General features: G+C 53.6%; 1 protein-coding gene across 1 annotated transcript in view; it reads right to left on the minus strand.

The window, feature by feature from the left end:
• Positions 1-9039: 9039 nt before the first annotated feature.
• Positions 9040-19770, minus strand: part of PDLIM4 (PDZ and LIM domain 4) — a 67868-nt gene continuing 57137 nt past the window's right edge. The window contains exons 5-7 of the mRNA XM_009896906.2: positions 18075-18232; positions 13082-13202; positions 9040-9579 (exon numbers count right to left, since the gene is read on the minus strand). Coding sequence (XP_009895208.2) covers positions 9375-9579; positions 13082-13202; positions 18075-18232 — 484 coding nt within the window. The 3' untranslated portion in view covers positions 9040-9374. The remainder of the gene's footprint in view (positions 9580-13081; positions 13203-18074; positions 18233-19770) is intronic.

Below are 19770 nucleotides of genomic sequence, written 5' to 3' on the forward strand. Positions count from 1 at the left end.
GGGAATCACTGAGATGGTCATCACGTCCACCTGTTAACCCAGCACCGTCAGGTCACCACCAAACCATGGCCCTCAGCACCACGTTCACAGAGCTCTGAAACCCCTCCAGGCGTGGGGACTCCAGCACTGCCCTGGGCAGCCTGGACCAGGCCTTGACAACCCTTTTGGGGAAGCAATTGTTCCTCGTGTCCAAACTAAACCTCCCCTGGAGCAACTTGAGACCATTTTCTCTTGTCCTATCACTTGTTCCTTGGGAGAAGGACTGACCTCCACCTGGCTCCAACCTCCTTTTAGAGAGTTGTATAGAGCAATAAGGTGGCCTCTCAGGCTCCTCTTCTCCAGGCTGAACACTCCCAGGTCCCTCAGCTGTTCTTCACCAGCCCTGCTCTCCAGACCCTCTGGATTACACTTCAGCCCCTCAATGCCCTTCTTAGAGTGAGGGGCTCAAAACTGAACTCAGTATTTGAGGTGCAGCCTCACCAGTGCCAGGTACAGGGTGATGATCCCTGCCCTGGTCTTGCTAACAGATGATAGATTAGAAACTGGGACAGGTATGGGTTAGGCCATGAGCTGGGGGTTCTGTGGCTGGTAAGAACACAGCTGGAAGGCAGCAGGGTCTCCACTACAGAGATGTCTTCCAACAGAGCCTCATGAAATAGGGGCAGAGGGGGAGCAGGGGTGATGTGAGCTCCTCCTATACACTGTCAGAAGGGGAAACAATCATCACTCACAGCTTCGTTAACCAGCTGTGTTCCCAGCCCTGGAGAACCTCTCATTAGCTGCAGCTCAGCATTTTTCCCAGCAGCATTCGCTCCACACAGCAGTCAAGGTCAGCAGGGTCCACTCTGAAGGAGCCTCTGGAGAAGAGCTTTTTATATCCCAGTTGCCTATCTGCTATCTATGATTGCCTTGCACGTGACTCTGGGCTTTGCCTGCAGCCAGATCTGGAGATAGCTGCTGTAGCCACCTCAGACAGCTGAGCAGTGCTGTCATCCTCTGAAATAGCTCGAGGGGCACTTAGAAACATGGTGCTGTTTAAAATAGTCACAGCTCCTCCTTGCTTCTGTGACACAGCTCCCTGGAGGTGTGTGGCCTGGCTCCTCCTTGGGAATGCCCAGAGAATTGTGGAGCCTCCAAGCCTGGAAGCGTTCAAAGCCAGGCTGGATGAGGCCTTGAGCAACCTGGGCTAGTGGAAGGTGTCACTGCCCATCTAGTTGAAACTGGATGATCTTTAAGGTCTCCTCCGACCCAAACCAGTCTGTGAGTCTGTGAATGGGACAATTCTGCCGTGCAGAGCTGTCAGTGCTGCTACCAGCAGACCAAGATGCAGTGGAGATGACTTTCCAGAGAGTTATGTGGAAGGTGGAGGCACAGACCAGGGAGCAGTGGCTGTGGCAGGAGGATGGCTCCTAGGGAGGAGAAGCAGATGGCAGATTTTATCCAAGTGTGGCAGAGACCTGCTGCTACTCAGGATAAGGGATGCAGAGCTGATGTCAGATGGTCATGGAACCCGCTTGGATGGAAAACACCTTTAAGATCACCAAGTCATGTAGCAAGCCAGGAAGATTTAGATACCTCCTGCCTGGAGAGGTGACACCTCGATGCCAGGCTTGGGCCACCCCACAGCTAAAGCTGTCCCCAGTGATAAGAGCAGAGCAGGAGCCTGGGTGGGGGCTGATTTGGGCAGATCAGGGGCTCGCAGGCAGCAGCAGGCAGCTGCCCTGCCCTGCCCTACCCTGCCTTGGGGCTGTGCAGGAACCATGGTGAAACCAGGGTATGGCTGAGGAAATAAGGATTTTGGAGCAGATTGTCTGAAGCGTTTATGCTCATGCAAGCCTCAGAATTATTCAGTCAACAGCAATTGTTTACAGAGGAGTAATTTGCAGTGCTCATAAGCAGCTGGGTTTTGGCAGCAAATGGGGCATGTCGAGCAGAGAACATGCACAAAGTGCTTGGGCTTATCTGGTTTGCAGATGAATCCTTCCTGTATCATAAATCCCACGTGTTCAACAGGGAAGCACCGTGGGGTTTGCTCTCCTATTGGGAATTTACACAAACCAGCAGTGATAGGCAGACCCTGTGCTCCAGCCAGCCCTGTCACAGCACCTACCCCTACTGCATGCTGCTCCTCTAGCCCTGAGTGATGGCACTCTCCTGCCACTTCTGCTGGGTGCTCCCCTCACTGCAAACCCCACTCATGATCCAGCATAGAATCAGAGAATTGTTTTGATTGGGAAAGACCTCTAAGTTTATCCAGTCCAAACATCAACCCAACACCACAATGGCCATCAAACCGTGTGCCATGGCCACACACTTCTTGAACACCTCCGGGGCTGGTGCCTCCAAAACCTCCCTGGGCAGCCTGTTCCAATGCCTGACCACTCTCAAAGGAAATAAATTGTTCCTCATCCCCAACCTAAGCCTCCCCTGGCACAATTTCATTCCATTTCCTCTCCTGATACTAGGGAGCAGAGACCAACCCCCAACTCACTCCAACCTCCTTTCAGGGAGTTGTAGAGAGCAAGGAGGTCTCCCCTCAGCCCCTTCTTCTCCAGGCCTTCATTTTGTGTAGGGATCTGCCATGAGACATCACAAATGCTTCCTCCAGGCAGGTAGGTGATAAAAAGCAGAGGGAAGTCATGGCTGGGAACTGACTTGGGCTGTCATGGAGCAAATTTCTGCAGAGGAAGGACCAGTTCTAGTTGTCCCAAATGTGCCTGTTGAAAGTGGTCAGTGAGTTTCACTGCAATATTCTGAAACCTGCTATCAGCTATGGATGAGGAGCAGGATGTGGGAAGTGAGATTGGAGAGATTCCTGCAAGGTGAAAACAGATCCTGAGGAGCCAGCAGCAAAGGAGAATCATAGAATTGTCAGGGCTGGAAGGGACCTCAAGGCTCAGCCAGTTCCAACGCCCCTGCCATGGCCAGGGACACCTCACACTACAGCAGCTTGCTCAGAGCCACATCCAGCCTGGCCTTAAAAATTTCCAGGGATGAGGCTGCCATCACCTCCCTGGGCAACCTGTGCCAGTCTCTCACCACCCTCATGGGGAACAACTTCTTGCTAACATCCAATCTAAATCTACCCATTTCTAGTTTTGCTCCATTGCCCCAAGTCCTATCACTCCCTGACACCCTAAAAAGTCCTTCCCCAGCTTTCTTGTAGCCCCCTGCAGATACTGGAAGGCCACAATTAGGTCTCCTCAGAGCCTTCTCTTCTCCAGACTGACCAACCCCAACTCTCAGTCTGTCTCCACAGCAGAGCAGCTCCAGCCCTCTGCTCATCCTCATGGCCCTTCTCTGGACACCTTCCAGCACCTCCAGATCCTTCCTGGCACAGAGGCTCCAGAACTGGACACAGTACTCCAGGTGGGGTCTCAGCAGAGTGGAGTAGAGGGGGAGAATCACCTCCCTGGCCCTGCTGGCTATGCTTCTCTTGCTGCAGCCCAGGCTCTGCTTGGCTCTCTGGGCTGCAAGTGCTCACTGCTGGCTCCTGTTGAGCTTCTCATCCCCCAGCATCTCCAAGTCCTTTTCTTCAGGGCTGCTCTCAAGCCAGTCCCTGCCCAGCCTGTATCAGTGCTGGGGATTGTCCCGACCCAGATGCAGGACCTTGCATTTGGTCTTGTTGAGCCTCATGAGAAGGTGCCTCTGTCCCAGGAGAAGAAGCAGCAAATCTTAGAACAGCTGAGAATCCACCTCTGGTGCAAACATTCTGTTGTGCAAACAGATTTTCTAAGGTGGCCTAAACCAGTCAGGCAGGGGCTGGGAGACGAAGCCACACTGGTGGGCTGCTGGGTTGCTGCAACAAGCCCAGAGGCCATGGAGCAGCCCAGGCTCTGCTCACTTGTGGTCACTTCACCCCCACCCTGGTGACACTGCTGCTAGGCACAGCCAGCACCAGAGCTGGTCTGCTCTGGGTCAGGGTGGTTACTCCCCTTGGTGGTTCTGCTCTTACTATTCTGCTTCAGCAAGATCCTTCTCAAAGGATCCTCTGCCTTGGTGGGACTCCTGTGTCACCCTCCCAGTAGCCCCCTGGAGAGCTGGGAATTAAGGAAAGAGGTGAAAATGGAGAGCTTTGAAATTGCCTGTTGCTTGTGCAGCATTTGGGTTGTGGAGAAGCTGGCATATGGATGGGGCAAAGCAAACCCCCTTCTCTAAGGGGATTTTGGTCTGGCTATGCTCTGCCAGTCCTGGCTTCATGCTCCTGCCAGCCTGCTGCCCACCCTGGAGTGGCTGCAGTTGGTGATATCCTGTCCCACTGCACCCACGGCACCTAGGAGGGAAACAGCTCTTGAAATGGCAACTCTTGAAAAGGCTCTTGGGGTATTTCACCCTGGCTGCTCTGCCAGCAGCGCTGAGAATGGCCCAGGGCAAAGCTCACTTGAAACAACCCTAACAGACGGGACTTAGAGCTGCTGGGGCACTCGTGGGCAGTGGTGTGTGAACTCTTCCCCTCCTAGGCAAGGGCTGGGCAGATAAACTCTCCGGGGGGTTATTCATAGAATCATGAAGCTGGATATTTCGGTTTCCATCACTAGATGGTGCAGGAGACAGGCAAAGAGCCTGGCGGGGCGGGGCTGGAGCGGAGCTGGGGCTGTCCCATGTCCCCGAGTCACATTCTCTTCAAGAACCTTATGGACCCCCCACACTGCAGAGTCAGAGACTGGTTTGTTTTGAAAGGGACCTTCAAGGTCATCCAGTCCAAGTCCCCTGCAGCCAGCAGGGACATCTGCAACTAGAGCAGGGTGCTCACAGCCCCAAACATCCTGACCTGGAATGGTTCCAGGGATGGGGCATCTCCCACCTCTCTGGGCAACCTGGGCCAGTGTCTCACCACCCTCAGTGAAAAACATTTCTTTCTAATATCTAATCTAAATCTTCCTCTTTTAGTTCAAACCATCACCCCTTGTGCTGTCACAGGCCCTGACAGAGTCCTTCCCCATCTTTCCTGTACCCCTCTTTAAGCACTGGAAGGCCACCAGAAGGTCTCCCTGGAGCCTTCTCTTCTCCAGGCTGAACAAGCCCAACTCTCTCAGCCTGGCCTCACAGCAGAGGGCTTCCAGCCCTGCCAGCATTGCTGTGGCCTCCTCTGGCCCCATTCCAAAAGGTATCTTCTGTGCTGAGGACCCCAGAGCTGGATCCAGTACTGCGGGTGGGGTGAAGCAGATGTTTGGAACTCCCCTGGAATGGTGCCTGGGGGAGCTGGGACTCTCCATCCTGAAGACCTCCCATGGGGGCTGCAGGTGGCTGGTGCTGCCTGGGGACAGCAGCAAGGACTAGGTGGCCTCTTGAGGTCCCCTCCAGATACCTTTTCCAATGCTGCTGCTCAGTGTGTCTCAGATGAGCCCCAGCCTTCATATCCCACTGACGCTTGTCTTTGCTCTAAGTCAGTCATCTCAGGTGGGGGACAGATGCTCACCACTGGTTTCCTGGTACCCCTCCCTCAGGTTTGGGAGTGCAGAACTGTGGTGTCACTTCCAAACAAAAGCAGCAGTTTTCATCAAGAAAGCTAAACCCCCAAGGGCTGCTCAAGCAGCAGCTTTGCACGGCAAGATGACCCTTCGCACTTTGACCACCTGAAGCAGCCACACTGGCCACAGCCCCGGCCCTCCCTGCGCAAAGAGCTGCTTTAGGACCACATAAAAAATGCCAAACATTGCAAGTTCCCTGCTGGAGAAGCTGCTGCTGGGCTGGGGAGGGTGGTGGGGGAAGCTGGCTGGGTGTTTCCAACCAGCCTGGGCTTTCCCTGAGGAGAAAGAGGGAGACAAAACAACTCCCAGAAAAGATCCCTCACGGTCAGGAGCAGCTCTTCATGTGGGGAAGAGGTTTTTTTAACCCCCCCCCCCCCCCCCGAATTCATTCAATTAGCCTCTTCCACAGATGAGAAAAGGAGGAGAGGGCACTTGCCCCAAAAGCCTCTTCCCCTCCTGTGGCACAAGAACCTTTGTCCTCATACAAATAGATCCACTGAGGTGGTGTTTTTTTAAAGATCCCTGGGGCAAGCAGCCAGCAACCAAAGTCAAACAGCTCCAAACAAAAGCAGCAGAAGAAAAGGGGTGTGGTGGTGGAAATAATGCCCAGCTAAGTAGGAAACTTTAATGATGATACATGGAAAAAGTTAAACAATTAGAACTTGAATCAGTTTGGCCCCAGTCCCACCTCATTTAGTTAATAAACCAGACCTTCATCTTATTTTCCAAAGCACTGAGGAGCCTGGAGGAGGAGCCTGGGCTTGGGCAGGTCAGAGGGTGGCTGCTGGGCAGGCTGGGGCTGCCATGGGGACAGTGGGAGGTGGGTCTCAGGGAGACCTGTGACTCCCTTTCGGGGTTGGGCAGGCCCCACAGAACCTGACCTGGAATGATTCCAGGGATGGGGCAGCTCTCACCTCTCTGGGCAACCTGGGCCAGGGTCTCACCACCCTCAGACCAAAGAATTTCTTCCTTCTCTCACATCTGAATCTTCCTCTTTTTGTTCAAAACATCACCCCTTGTCCTGTTAGGACAGATCCTGCTCAAAAGCCTGTCCTCAGCTTTCTCATCGACCCCTTTAAGTTACAAACCCACCAAAGCCCCACCGACACAGAGACCAAACCTCAGCCAAAGCTCTCAACACATGGTGCCAGGAGAAGTGCAGCTCTCCAAGATGCTCTCTAAACTTCATCCAGTGTCCTCCTTACCTGGATGCTGAGGCATCTCTGCACGTAGTGGGGCCACCATGGGAGAGACCAAACCAGGCTCCAGACGAAGTCCAAGCTAAGTGATGTGAGACATAAACCCACCAACACAGCTTTATTTTGTATCTCATACAAACAGCATCACTGGTGCCACCAGACCCTCACCTGTGGCAGCACCTACAGACCTCCATCATCAGCTGAATGAGGTGGCCCAAAGCCAGGATGCCCCCCAGAATGGGGCTGTGAGAGGCTTTAAGCGCCATGGGGGGATCAGTTGAGTTGGTTGGTTACTCCTAAGGGTACCACAAGCCAACCGCGTGGACAAATGGACTTGTGGGAACTTGGTCTGCAATGAAAAGAAATGCCCTGTGCCCAGTGCTCCCAGTGCTGTACTGGTGCCCCACCAGCAGCCTGTTACTGATCAAACTGAAGTCACTGAGGCAGGTCATGAATTCCTAAGGTGTTGCTCGTGCCAGGGCTGCAGGACGCCCAGCATCCCCACAAGGACACAACCACCGATGGAGTCCAAGAGGGGACAAGAGCTGCCGTGAGTGACACACCCCTGGCTGGCAGCTGGGGAGGATGGGAAAAGCCTCTTTGCCATTTGTGTCATGAGTTTCCCACAGCTCAGCCAAGATGGATTCAGTCCCAGGTGTGGGTGACGCCTGAACTTCCAAGCTACAGGCACTAGAGCTCAGCCCAGCACAGTATGAGGTTAGTGGAGGAATCCAGGACAATGTTTCTGACAGCCGAGGAGAAGCTCCAAGCAGAGGCTGCAAAAAAGGGCACCAACAATTCCCACCTGATTATTGTCCATCTCCTCCTCATTTACAGTTGTCCCAAGTATTTCCCTTTAGGTGGTCATAGAATCATAGACTGGTTTGGGTTGGAAGGGACCTCAAAGACCATCCAGTTCCAACTCCCCTGCCATGGTCAGGGACACCTTCCACTAGCCCAGGTTGCTCAAGGTTCCATCCAACCTGGCCTTGAACACTTCCATGGAGGGGGCATCCTGTTGAGCAAGGCTATGAAAATACAAGAAAAACTGGGAAAGCTTTCCATGTTTTTCTTGCACTTTAAGAATTGAAGCTACTGATGGCAGGAAGGAGGTGGTGGAGAAGGAGGAGGTTCTGCTCTGAGCAGGAATCTGCATGGCCAGCATCCCTCCATTGCACAGTGGTACCCAGTGAGGATACCACCAGGCACAGGGCAGGAGCTGCCTCAAATCCTATAAGGCACCCAGTGAAAAGGTCCAGTACCAGCCTAAACCCCTTACCCCCACCCCCTCCTGGGGAGGAAACAAGTAGGATGAAATTGAGTGCTCAGCCCCAGCCAGGATAACACAACCTTCCTGAAGTCCCAGATTTCCTCCTTCCAGAGGTGGAAGGGGAAGGAGCACTTTGCCCATCACCCCATCTCTTGTTTTCCTTTTCCATGGAAGGGAAGACAGCACCAAACATTTCTATTTCTCCCTCATGTCCTCCCTTTCTGAAGTGAGGAGGAGGAAGGAGTCTGTCTCAAAGCAGAAGGAACTTCAGGGTACCAAACCCATGGGTGGCTCCCACCAGCACCCAGCAGCTGAGGGACAAACCCTCTCTTCTCCAAACACTACCAGAAACCCTGCATTTCTCCAACCAAGCAACATCCCAACAGCCTCAAAAACTTGTCCCCATCAAATAAAGCAGATGATGGACCCAGCTGAAAGCACAGCCTTGGGATATGGGGGTAAATCTCAACCCGCTGCCACTGGACTCAGGGCTTTCCACCACTCCAGCCACTTCCCAAGTGCTTGGAGGGATTTTGTCACCAGCTCCCTGCTGGCAGGCAGACCCAGATGACAGCAGTCTGGGGATCTGGAAATAAAGGTCAGGATGGCCAAAGCAAGGACAACATGAGTGTGGAAGGTGGGAACAGCCAAGGTGGGCTCTGTGCTGCTTCAGTGTCCCTTCAAGGTGTGGTGCTTGGCGGGGTTAGATGACAAGAGAACAAATGAATGAGGAAGGAGAGAAGGAAGAAAAAGCCTGGTTGCGTGCTCAGTATGGGGAGCTCAGATCCACCCGTCAGCCTCAAACTGCCGTGCCCTGATCCAGGGAATTGCATAGCAAATACTGCCTGAGGAGACCTCCCTTCCTTGGCACATCTGCTGGGGTGGGGCTGAGCTGGGGACCCCAACCCACCGGTGCCACTTCCCTGACTCCTTGAGTGGGGTTGGTTTTAATCACCAGGGCAGGAGCTGAAGGTCAGAGGCCAGGAGCCAGCTTCTTCTCTTAAAGTGCCTTATTTTCTTTCAGCTTTCAGAACACCTCCCTGGCTTTCTCAGGGGGGGAGGGGGAGCAACAGAAAATTAACATGAAAATAAAATCCAGGCAGACTGCTTTTGTATGAAACAGGGCAGAGGATTGCTCACTATTTACACAGACCTTGGGAGAAGGCTGCGGCGCAGGCTAACAACCCAGCGCGGCAACCCCCGAAGCAGAGTGTCAAGAAGAAGGGAAAAACCTGTTGGGATGCTTTCAACACCATTTCCCCTGGAGATCCCAAGTGTAAACGTGGTTTTTTTTTCTTTATCTGGGAGAAGACAATTGGACCTTGGGCTTTGGTAATCGGGGGGGGTGGATTCCAGCCCCGGCGCGCAGCCGGCGGGGAGGACGTGGGTGGGCGGCGGGCGGCCACCCGAGCTCCGCCGAGCTCCGCCGGGGGTTTAGACGAGTTCGACTTTGGCGTTTGGATAAACAGCCACCACGTCATAGCCCTCGGGGGGCTTAACCCTCTCCTTGGCGTGGGTCTCGCAGTACAGCTGCTCCTCGATGAAGAAGTAGCCGCGCTGCTTCAGGTTGAGCCCGCAGTCGTCGCACATGAAGCACTCGGGGTGGTACAGCTTGTCCCGGGCTTTGACGATGGTGCCGCTAGGGAGAGATGGGTGGGGAGAGCTGGGGTGAGCTGGGAAGTCATAGGATCATGGAATTGTCAGGGTTGGAAGGGGCCTCAAGGATCATCCACTTCCAACCCTCCTGCCATGGGCAGGGACACCTCACACTATCCCAGGTTGCTCAGGGCCTCATCCAGCCTGGCTTTAAAAGCCTCCAGGGATGAGGCTGCTACCACCTCCCTGGGCAACCTGTTCCAGTGTCTCACCACCTTCATGGGGAAGAACTTCTTCCTAACATCCAATCTCAATCTACCCATTTCTATTTTTGCTCCATTCCCCCAGTCCTATCACTCCCTGACACCCTAAAAAGTCCCTCCCCAGCTTTCTTGTAGCCCCCTTCAGACACTGGAAGGCCACAATTAGGTCTCCTGGGAGCCTTCTCTTCACCAGACTGAACAACCCTAACTCTCATTCTGTCCTCACAGGAGAGGTGCTCCAGCCCTCTGCTCATCCTTGAGTCACAGAATCGTAGGGGTTGGAAGGGACCTCTGAAGATCACCGAGTCCAACCCCCTGCCAGAGGAGGACCATAGAATCCAGCACAGGTCACACAGGAACACATCCAGATGGGTCTTGAAAGTCTCCAGAGAAGGAGACTCCACAAGCTTCATGGGCAGCCTGTTCCAGTGCTCTGTGACAAGCACAGTGAAGAAGTTCCCAGTCCTGGATCTTTGTGGGTTCCTACTTTATAAACCCAATTACAGTTGTTGTGACCTGCTCCTGGTGTAACACACTGCTCCTTCTGTAAGGCCACAGAAGGACCTGGCCATATTCTCCTGTCTGACTTGATGATCTTTGGAGGTCCCTTCCAACCCCTAACATACTGGGAGCCTGTGATCAAGTCTGACCCCACTACCAAGACAGGTTCACCTAGAGAAGTTCACACAGGAGCACATCCAGGTGGGTTCTAATGTCTCCAGAGATGGAGACTCCACCACCTCTCTGGGCAGCCTGCTCCAGGTCTCTGTTGCCCTTAAAGAAGTTCCTCTTCATGTTTAGATGGAACTTCTTACGGGAAACAACCAGCATCAGCAGCTTCCTCTGCTGCCTCCAGGAAAATGGAGCAAGGGCATGTAGGAGCATGTAGGAGCATGTAAGGATGTTATCATGGGTTCCTATCCCAACATCTCAGCCCACCCAAAGCTGCCACCCTGCTCCAGGCATGGCTCCGCTCTATTTCTTCATGAAGGGATGCTCCACCCCCACTTAGATACATAGAACCATAGAATTGTTTTGGTTGGAAAAGACCTGCAAGATCATCAAGTCCAACCATCAAACTAAGACCACCATGGCCATTAAGCCATGTCCCACAATGCCATGGCCACATCTTTCTTGAACACCTCCAGGGACAGTGGCTCCACCACCTCCCTGGGCAGCCTGTTCCAATCCCTGACCACTCTGGCAGGAAAGAAATTGTTCCTCACACCCAAACTAAGCCTCCCCTGACACAGTTTCAGGCCATTTCCTCTCATCCTATCACCTGATACTAGGGAGAAGAGACCAACCCCCACCTGTCTCCAGCCTCATTTCAGGGAGCTGTAGAGAGCAATGAGGTCTCCCCTCAGCCTCCTCTTCTCCAGGCTAAACAACCCCTCTTCCCTCAGATGCTCCTCCCCAGCTCTGTTATCCAGACCCTTCACCAGCTTTGTTGCCCTTCTCTGGACCTGCCCCAGCCCCTTGATGTCCTTCTTGGACTGAGGGGCCCAAAACTGAACCTGGTATTCAAGGTGTGGCCACAGCAGTGCCCAGCAGAGAGGCACAATCACTGTGGTCCTGCTGGTCACACTAATGCTGATCCAGGCCAAGATGCTGTTGGCCTTCCTGGCCACCTGGGCACACTGCTGGCTCACATTCAGCTGGCTGTCAACCAGCACTCCTAGGTCCTTTTCTGACATGTAACTTTCCACATCCCCTGTGGCACTGCTCCACAGCTCGATACAAAGCTGAGCCTCTACTAAACTCAGCCTGAATCTAAACAGTGAGAGCCAGTATCCTCCAAGCACTGCTGGGGTTGCACACACAGAGCACAGACCAGCAAAGAAAGGGTTACAAGTGTTTGCAGAGCAGAGGCTCAGCCAGCAGATCTGGCTCAAGCAGAACATAAATTACAACAGAACATAAATTACAACAGGATGGAGCAGAAACCCGCCTGTACTCCCTGAAATCAGACCCAGCATCCATCCATCCCCGAGTCACTCTTCAACAAACAAACAAAGATCATCCTCAGATTATTCTACTTGACCCTTAAAGTGTTTCTCCCTCCTCAAGGCACTGAAGGAGTGTCAGCTCCACCAGCACTACTCATAGTCACTGGGCAGCCACTAGGATAAGCAGGAACCATCCCATGACTCATCCCTCTTTTGCTGCAAGATTCCCTTAAAAGGGGCAATCCAAGCTGTGCTTCTCAGGTCCAGGTTTGTATGTGGCCAGCAAGGAAACCAGGAAAGAATGTAAGGTGTACCTGGGGGGAATTCTAACCACTCGTGTCTGGTGGGACCCAACCTAGTTGTGTGCTGGTCTTACTGTGCCCAACCCAGCTGGGTCCCGGTGGTCCCATCCCAGCTCAGCCAGGTCCCGGTGCTCCCATCCCCAGCTCAGCCAGGTCCCGGTGGTCCCATCCCAGCTCAGCCAGGTCCCGGTGCTCCCATCCCCAGCTCAGCCAGGTCCCGGTGCTCCCATCCCCAGCTCAGCCAGGTCCCGCTGGTCCCATCCCCAGCTCAGCCAGGTCCCTGTGGTCCCATCCCCAGCTCAGCCAGGTCCCGGTGCTCCCATCCCCAGCTCAGCCAGGTCCCTGTGGTCCCATCCCAGCTCAGCCAGGTCCCGGTGCTCCCATCCCCAGCTCAGCCAGGTCCCTGTGGTCCCATCCCAGCTCAGCCAGGTCCCGGTGCTCCCATCCCCAGCTCAGCCAGGTCCCTGTGGTCCCATCCCCAGCTCAGCCAGGTCCCGGTGCTCCCATCCCCAGCTCAGCCAGGTCCCGGTGCTCCCATCCCCAGCTCAGCCAGGTCCCTGTGGTCCCATCCCAGCTCAGCCAGGTCCCGCTGGTCCCATCCCCAGCTCAGCCAGGTCCCGGTGCTCCCATCCCCAGCTCAGCCAGGTCCCGGTGCTCCCATCCCCAGCTCAGCCAGGTCCCGGTGCTCCCATCCCCACTCAGCCAGGTCCCGGTGCTCCCATCCCCACTCAGCCAGGTCCCGGTGCTCCCATCCCCAGCTCAGCCAGGTCCCGGTGCTCCCATCCCCAGCTCAGCCAGGTCCCGGTGCTCCCATCCCCACTCAGCCAGGTCCTGGTGCTCCCATCCCACCGCACCAGGCCCCGGTGCTCCCATCCCCACTCAGCCAGGTCCCGGTGCTCCCATCCCCAGCTCAGCCAGGTCCCGGTGCTCCCATCCCCACTCAGCCAGGTCCCGGTGCTCCCATCCCACCGCACCAGGCCCCGGTGCTGCCGCCCCACCCCGGCGGTGGCTGTTCGGCAGCAGACACTTACACGATGCCGTTGCCGCAGCGAGTGCACTCGGGGAGCATCTGCAGCCCAGCCATGGTCCCCCCAAGCTTTGACACTGGGGACTTGATGCTCCGGGGGTTGCTCAGTCTGTCGAGTTTTTCACCTGCCAAGGATTTTAAACAGACACAGGTTGAACACTTGTCCCCCCCAGGGCTTTTATTTCACCTTCTCCAAAGGCAAAGCAGCCTTGTTGGCCCTTCTCTGGAAATGCTCAAGGCTAGGCTGGATGAGGCTTTGAGTAACCTCGTCTAGTTGAAGATGTCTCTGCTTACTGCAAGAAGGTTGGACTAGATGAGGTCCTTTCCAACCCAGACCATTCCATGATTAATCCAGAGGTGGGAAATGAATTTGTCTGCAATGCTACTGAGTGAATTAAGAAAGATACAGATCAGAAATCTCACAAAAGCTCCAGAAAGAAGAAGATCTATCACACCAACACTTCAGGTGTGCTTGGCAGATCCACCATCAGTCACAGAGACACAGACAAAAGCCTGTTGGAGAGCTGGGCAAATTAAACCAAACAAGAACAGAGTTACAGACACTTTTCTTCCTACAACACTCATTTAACCTCAAACCATCTATTACAAAACAGTGTGACAGAAGAGAAGGTCTTCTGGGCACTTAGCCTCCTTTCATAAAGGTCCAAGCATGGGATTTAACATCTGCCCTCATACTCTGGACAACACAAGCATGCTTACTCCCCACCACTGGGACACTTAAAAGCTCCCAGCATTCATTGTGTGGATTCTTGTGGCTCACAGCTGACTGTTCTTTTGGGTCCCTATTGATCTGTGGTTCCTCTGCAGTGGCTTTAAGGTTACAGGAAGGAAAAGCTCATGAAGGAGGGCAAAGCATTTTCCTCCCATCAGCTGACAGAGCTTGGAAAAGCAGCAGAGAAGCTCTTGGATGAACAAGACATTCTTCAGTGTTCAGGCTTCTCTTGCTCCCTGACCTTCCAGGCTGTTGTTTCAGCTCATGCTCAGTCTTAAAGCCCACAATGCTCAGAAGGTCTCAGCAGCAGCCCAAGCTCCTTTCTGCCCCAGCTGGCCATATGCGCTGCACCGGTTCTGGAAACTTCCACTTGGGCTTTGCCCTGAGGTGCCACCCATGGCTCCAGGAATGTCCCTGCCTTTCCCAAAGTGAGTTATTTGCACCTGGGACCGGTGCCCCATTGCTGGTGGCTGCTCACTGATCCTGTGCAGGTTCACAGGGTACCTCTTGAAGGGCATTGCTCTGGAGATCTTCATTCCATGGACAGAGCTCTGCTCCCTCACCCAGTGTGTCTTGGGACCTTCCACTGTTCTGGTCTGGGAAGGTGGGAGCACACCCAACCCCAACAGCCTGGGGTTACCATTGGGGTGCACTAGGCTTCCTCACACAGCAGACCCCATCTCCAGCCATGACTCTAATCCAGAGACCAAGGCTCCAAACATTCTATCCAAAGGAATAAACCCAAAAGGACTCATTTCCCTCCAAACCTCACTTTCCCAAGATAGACTAGAGATGCTGGGAGCCTCAGGACGTGTGAGTCAGCCTGCCCAGGAGCCAACTGGGGCTGCTCCACCCCAGGGGTCCTCCAAGGACTCCCTTGTGGAGTCCTTCTGCTGCCTTGCTGGGAATAAAACAAAACAACTGCTCAAGCTGTTGGCTCCTCCAGCGTGAGATAGGGCACGCCTGGACCAGACACACTCATCTGCCAGCATGCAGCAGTGAAGCTGTCACTGTCTCAGAGCCTTGGACAAGCTACTTAGGAGAGAGAGAGAGGTGAAAAAAACCAAACCAAACCAAAACAACCAAAGGAGATTTGCAGCAAACCCAGCCCTGCTGAGAGGGCTGCTTCCCATCTGCCCAAACGATGTACCATTTCCTTCCATTTACCAGCCCACAGCCTCAGAGTAATTTATGGTCCTTGCAAGGCAGTGAGATGCTTTAACTCCATAATCTGAACCATCACTGCCTCCATTTGTGGCTGCAGCGCTCATCCTTCCCATGCCAAGTGCACCGACAGAGATGGGTCCTCCAGCTTCCACCAGATCCTTGGCACGAAGCTGCTTATGGGCATGGGATGAGGCTGGCAACGCTGAAGAAAATACATCAGCCAGGAGAAACAGCTGCCATATAAACCAGGCTGTTGCTTGAGACACTTAGCTCCTCAGGAGAGGAGATCTTGACTTTAAAAGGACAACACACAGCAGGCTCGGGCCAAAATGTATGATTTGAGGCTTAAGGAAAAAGGAGGAGGGATGCAAGCTGTAAAACAACCTAGCAGGAACACTCCCAGGGATTAAAACTGTGCTGGAGGATCAGGGAGCTTTATGCCAAGAGAGATGCTTCTCACTTAATTTCTCATCCTTTATGAAACAAACAGAAAGTTGTGATGACCAAGGCATGAGTGGGGCTGTGCCTGCAGCCAGTCACACATCCCTGCTGCCTAGCGCAGCTTGGAACGGTTTAGGTTGCAAGCTCATCCGGTCCTGCAGTCAGCAGGGACATCTGCAACTGGAGCAGGTTGCTCAGAGCCCCACACAACCTGACCTGGAATAGTTCCATCTCCCACCTCTCTGGGCAACCTGGGACAGGGGCCCACCACCCTCAGTGGAACAAATGTCTTCCTTTTCTCCAGTCTTTTGGTTTAAACCCATCACACCTCATTTCTGCCCTGGGGTGCAGGGGCAGGCAGCAGCAAAGCTCCACGTTTGTTCCTTTCCCTGGCATGGAGGAGGCAGGCAGGCAGCAGGGTTATTAACTGGGCTTAACACAGTCACTTCCCATTTGCTTCTTCCTAATGAGGAGACCTGGGGGTGCAGCAGGCACCTCACTGGGACGGCTGGTGCTCGGTGAGGGATCTGAAGGTACATCTGGAACCTGAAATTAACATCAGGTTTCCTGCCAGCCTTGAAGGGGCTGTAGTGTTTACATCATGCTTTTCAGACGTGCCCAAGCACCACTGAGAACAGCTGGTGGAAGCTTGATGCTCAGATGTTCCCCACAGTCATGCTGCTTGTGAGGAGGAAGTTCTTCACCATGAGAGTGGTGAAGCCCTGGAATGGGTTGTCCAGGGAGGTGGTTGGGGTGCTGTCTCTGGAGGTGTTTAAGCTCAGGCTGGATGAGGCTCTGGCCAGCCTGATCTAGTGTGGGGTGTCCCTGCCCATGGCAGGGGGGTTGGAACTAGATGATCCTTGTGGTCCCTTCCAACCCTGACTGATACTATGATAAATGGGAAGCAGTATCCTTCAAGTCACACAATATCATAGAACCATGGAATCCTTTTGGCTGGAAAAGACATTTACATAGAATACACAGAATAAACCAGGTTGGAAGAGACCTTCAAGATCATCGCGTCCAACCCATCAACCAATCCAACCCACCTAATCAACTAAACCATCCTTAAGATCACTCAGTCCAATCATTCTGTAACCACCAAGGCTGGTGCTAACCCATGACCCTCAGCACCACATCTCTGCCTCTCTGAAACACCTCCAGGGATGGGGATTCCACCACCTCACTGAGTAGCCTGTGCCAGGCTTTGAGAACCCTTTCGGTGAAGAAGCTTCTTCTAATATCCAACCTAAACCTCCCCTGGTGCAGCTCAAGGACACTTCCTCTTGTCCTACCAATTGTTCCTTGGGAGAAGTGACCGCTATCCACCTCACTCCAGCGTCCTTTCAGGGAGTTGCAGAGAAAGAAGGTGTCCCCTCCTTCTCCATCACGCCACATACAGAGACGCTGAGGAGCAGGAGGCTGCCTCGCTGCCTCTCGCAGCTTCATGATGAGATTTGCAGCCACTGGGATTTTCCCATCACAACTAAGTTCCTCGATTCACATGATCCAAAAGTACGAGGCTGTTAGAAGGAAGCAGAAGGAAGAACCTTGCCCTAATGATTGTAAAGTGAAGCCTGAGAGTTTGAAGGTGAAAGTCCCAATGGTCTCAAGGTTGAAAGGCAAATAAGAAGCAGCTGAAATGTGGTTTGGGGACGTGGTTGTTTAATGCTCGGAACTGGCTCCTTCCCACATTAACAGCGCAGACAGGAAGCTGTGACAGACCTGAGAAGTGAGCCAAGAGCTCCTGATCTCTATCCCTGCCTCGCTGAGGACCATCCCACGTCCTTATGCAAATGCCATTTGCCGAGGCTGGTTCTGCACCGGCGCTCTTACACAACTGCTTTGGCCGTGACATCTCCAAAGCCGTCCCGGGAGCGCAGCTGCTGCAGGAGCTGTTTGCAAACCCAGCTTTCACACGATGCTCAAGTCAACTAGAAAATTGGCTAAGCCTCCAGATGCCTGAGCTTCTGAAGCCCTCATTTGAAACCTGCCAGCTGGGTGTTCCACCTCACAGGGAGCCTGGACCTTCAAGCTGCACTTGAACTTAAGGAGAAGCTTCTTAACTTTGAGGGCGCAAGAGGCACAAACTGGAACCCAGAAGGTTCCATCTGAACATGAGAGGAAACTTCTTTACTTTGAGGGTGCAAGAGGCACCAGGTGCAAACTGGAACCCACAAGGTTCTATCTGAACATAAGAAAATTCTTTACTTTAAGGGTGCTGGAGCCCTGGAGCAGGTTGCCCAGAGAAGAACCTTCTCTGAAGTCTCCTTCTATGCAGACTTTCAAAGCCCACCTGACATTGTTATCCTGGCCAAGCTGCTGTGAGTGCCCCTGCTTCAGCAAGGGGGTGGGAGTGGATGGTCTCCAAAGGTCCCTTCCAACCACTACTATTCTATGATTCTATAGCCTTCCTATTGAGCTGAGCTGCCTCAGCACCAAGGCAATGGGGTGGTAAAAGGACAGAGCAGAAGAGTGTCCAAACCCATCCCATCACCTCTAGGGGCTTCAGCAGCATCCCCAGCAAGGGAAGGAGAAGAAGGCTAAGCCTGCAATAGCAGCTTGGTGGGTTCAGAGGGACCAGGTGATGACTCAAGCCCTACTGCAGTGCCTTGGTCATGGAGAGGTGTAGGGGACTTGCTGCCGAGCTCCTTACCATTCTCACCAGCCTCCAACATGCCTTGCAAGTATCGGAAGGATCCAGACTGCTTGGGCTCTGAGACAGGCTTCTCATAGTCCTGAAGCATCTTGTAGACATCTGACTCCACATCAATCCCATTTCTGTTTCGTGGGAGAGACTTCAAGGGGTCAAGGCTGTTTGAAAGAAGAGCAAGAAAGGCTCAAGTCAAATATAAACAGCAGTTGTCAGCTCGTCAGGGAGGTAGGAATCCTCCCCATTCCCACAGAGTCATTAAACACCTCACCATTCCCATGGGAGTCTCTGCCTGGAGCTATGTCTGTCCCAGGAACAGCCACTGAAGTCGAACCCGTTCCCAGTCAGCTGGGATTGAGCAACCACGGGGCTGGCCCAGCTACCAGCTGCCTTTGGGAAGGAGGGCAGCACCACACAGTGCTGTGCCACAGGTGGGGTGGGTTGACAAGATGGGGACAACAGTCTGTTCTTTCGCAATCTCACTCATTACGGAGGGCCAGGGGACCCTCCCAGCCCTCCCACTACTGTCAGGGCATGCAGCAAGGGGACAGCAGGGACTGCTGCCAAGCACAGGCAGGACAGCAAATCCCCTCACCACCCACAGCTGTCTCCTCTGAAGTCAGCCTTTCTGAAGGTGACTGCAGTAAGAGATCTTTTTCCCAGGCACTGTCCCCCTGTACTGGCCACACCTTGCTGGGTTCGGTTTTGGGCTCCTCACTCCAAAAAGGGTATTGAGGGGCTGGAGCAGGTCCAGAGAAGGGCAAAGAAGCTGGTGATGGGTCTGGAGAGCAGGGCTAGTGAGGAGTAGCTGAGGGAACCTGGGGTGTTCAGCCTGGAGAAAAGGAGCCTGAGGTGAGACCTCATTGCTCTCTACAAGTCCCTGAAAGGAGGTTGGAGCCAGGTGGAGGTCAATCTCTTCTCCCAAGGAACAAGTGATAGGACAAGAAGAAATGGCCACAAGTTGCTCCAGGGGAGGTGTAGGTTGGGCATGAGGAACAATTTCTTCCCCAAAAGGGTTGTCAAGGCCTGGCCCAGGCTGCCCAGGGCAGTGGTGGAGTCTCCATGCCCAGAGGAGTTTCAAAGCTCTGTGGACATGGTGCTGTGGGACATGGTTTAGTGGTGACCTGGGTTAATGGTTGGACTGGATGATCTTAGAGACCTTTTCCAAACTAAACAATTCTATGAGTGTATGACACAGCCCACAGCTTAAATGAGAAAAACACCTCCTGTGCTGCTCTGCATCAAGGATGGGACACAAGAGCAGCCCCATAACTCCCCCCCCATCACATGCTGACCTTCAGTATCCACACCTGAAGCTGCTCCTTGTCTCTATGCAACGTGAGGGAGCTCAAGAGACAACAAACAGTCATTTAAACTGTTATTCCAGTTCATTCAATACAGCAAAACAGGAATTTGGAATCCAGTTTGGAATCAAAATCATTTGGGGTGGATGTTTAAGTGTCCTGCTGAGGAGTAGAGCTGAATTCAAGAGCAGTTGTGCTCCACTGAGGCCTCACAGCACAGCAGAGCTTTGGGACAAGGGGCTCCTCTCTTTTTTAAAGGAGAAGATCATCAAGGTCATGGTCATGGAAGGTGTCCCTGCCCACGGCTGAGGGCTGGAGCTTGGTGATCTTTAAGGTCCATTTGAAGACCCTTGAAGCCCATCTGAACACATCTGAGCCATCATCTGGCTCATGTC

Source organism: Dryobates pubescens, chromosome 16 (assembly GCF_014839835.1).
Source record: "Dryobates pubescens isolate bDryPub1 chromosome 16, bDryPub1.pri, whole genome shotgun sequence".
Classification (NCBI taxonomy): Eukaryota; Metazoa; Chordata; class Aves; order Piciformes; family Picidae; genus Dryobates; species Dryobates pubescens.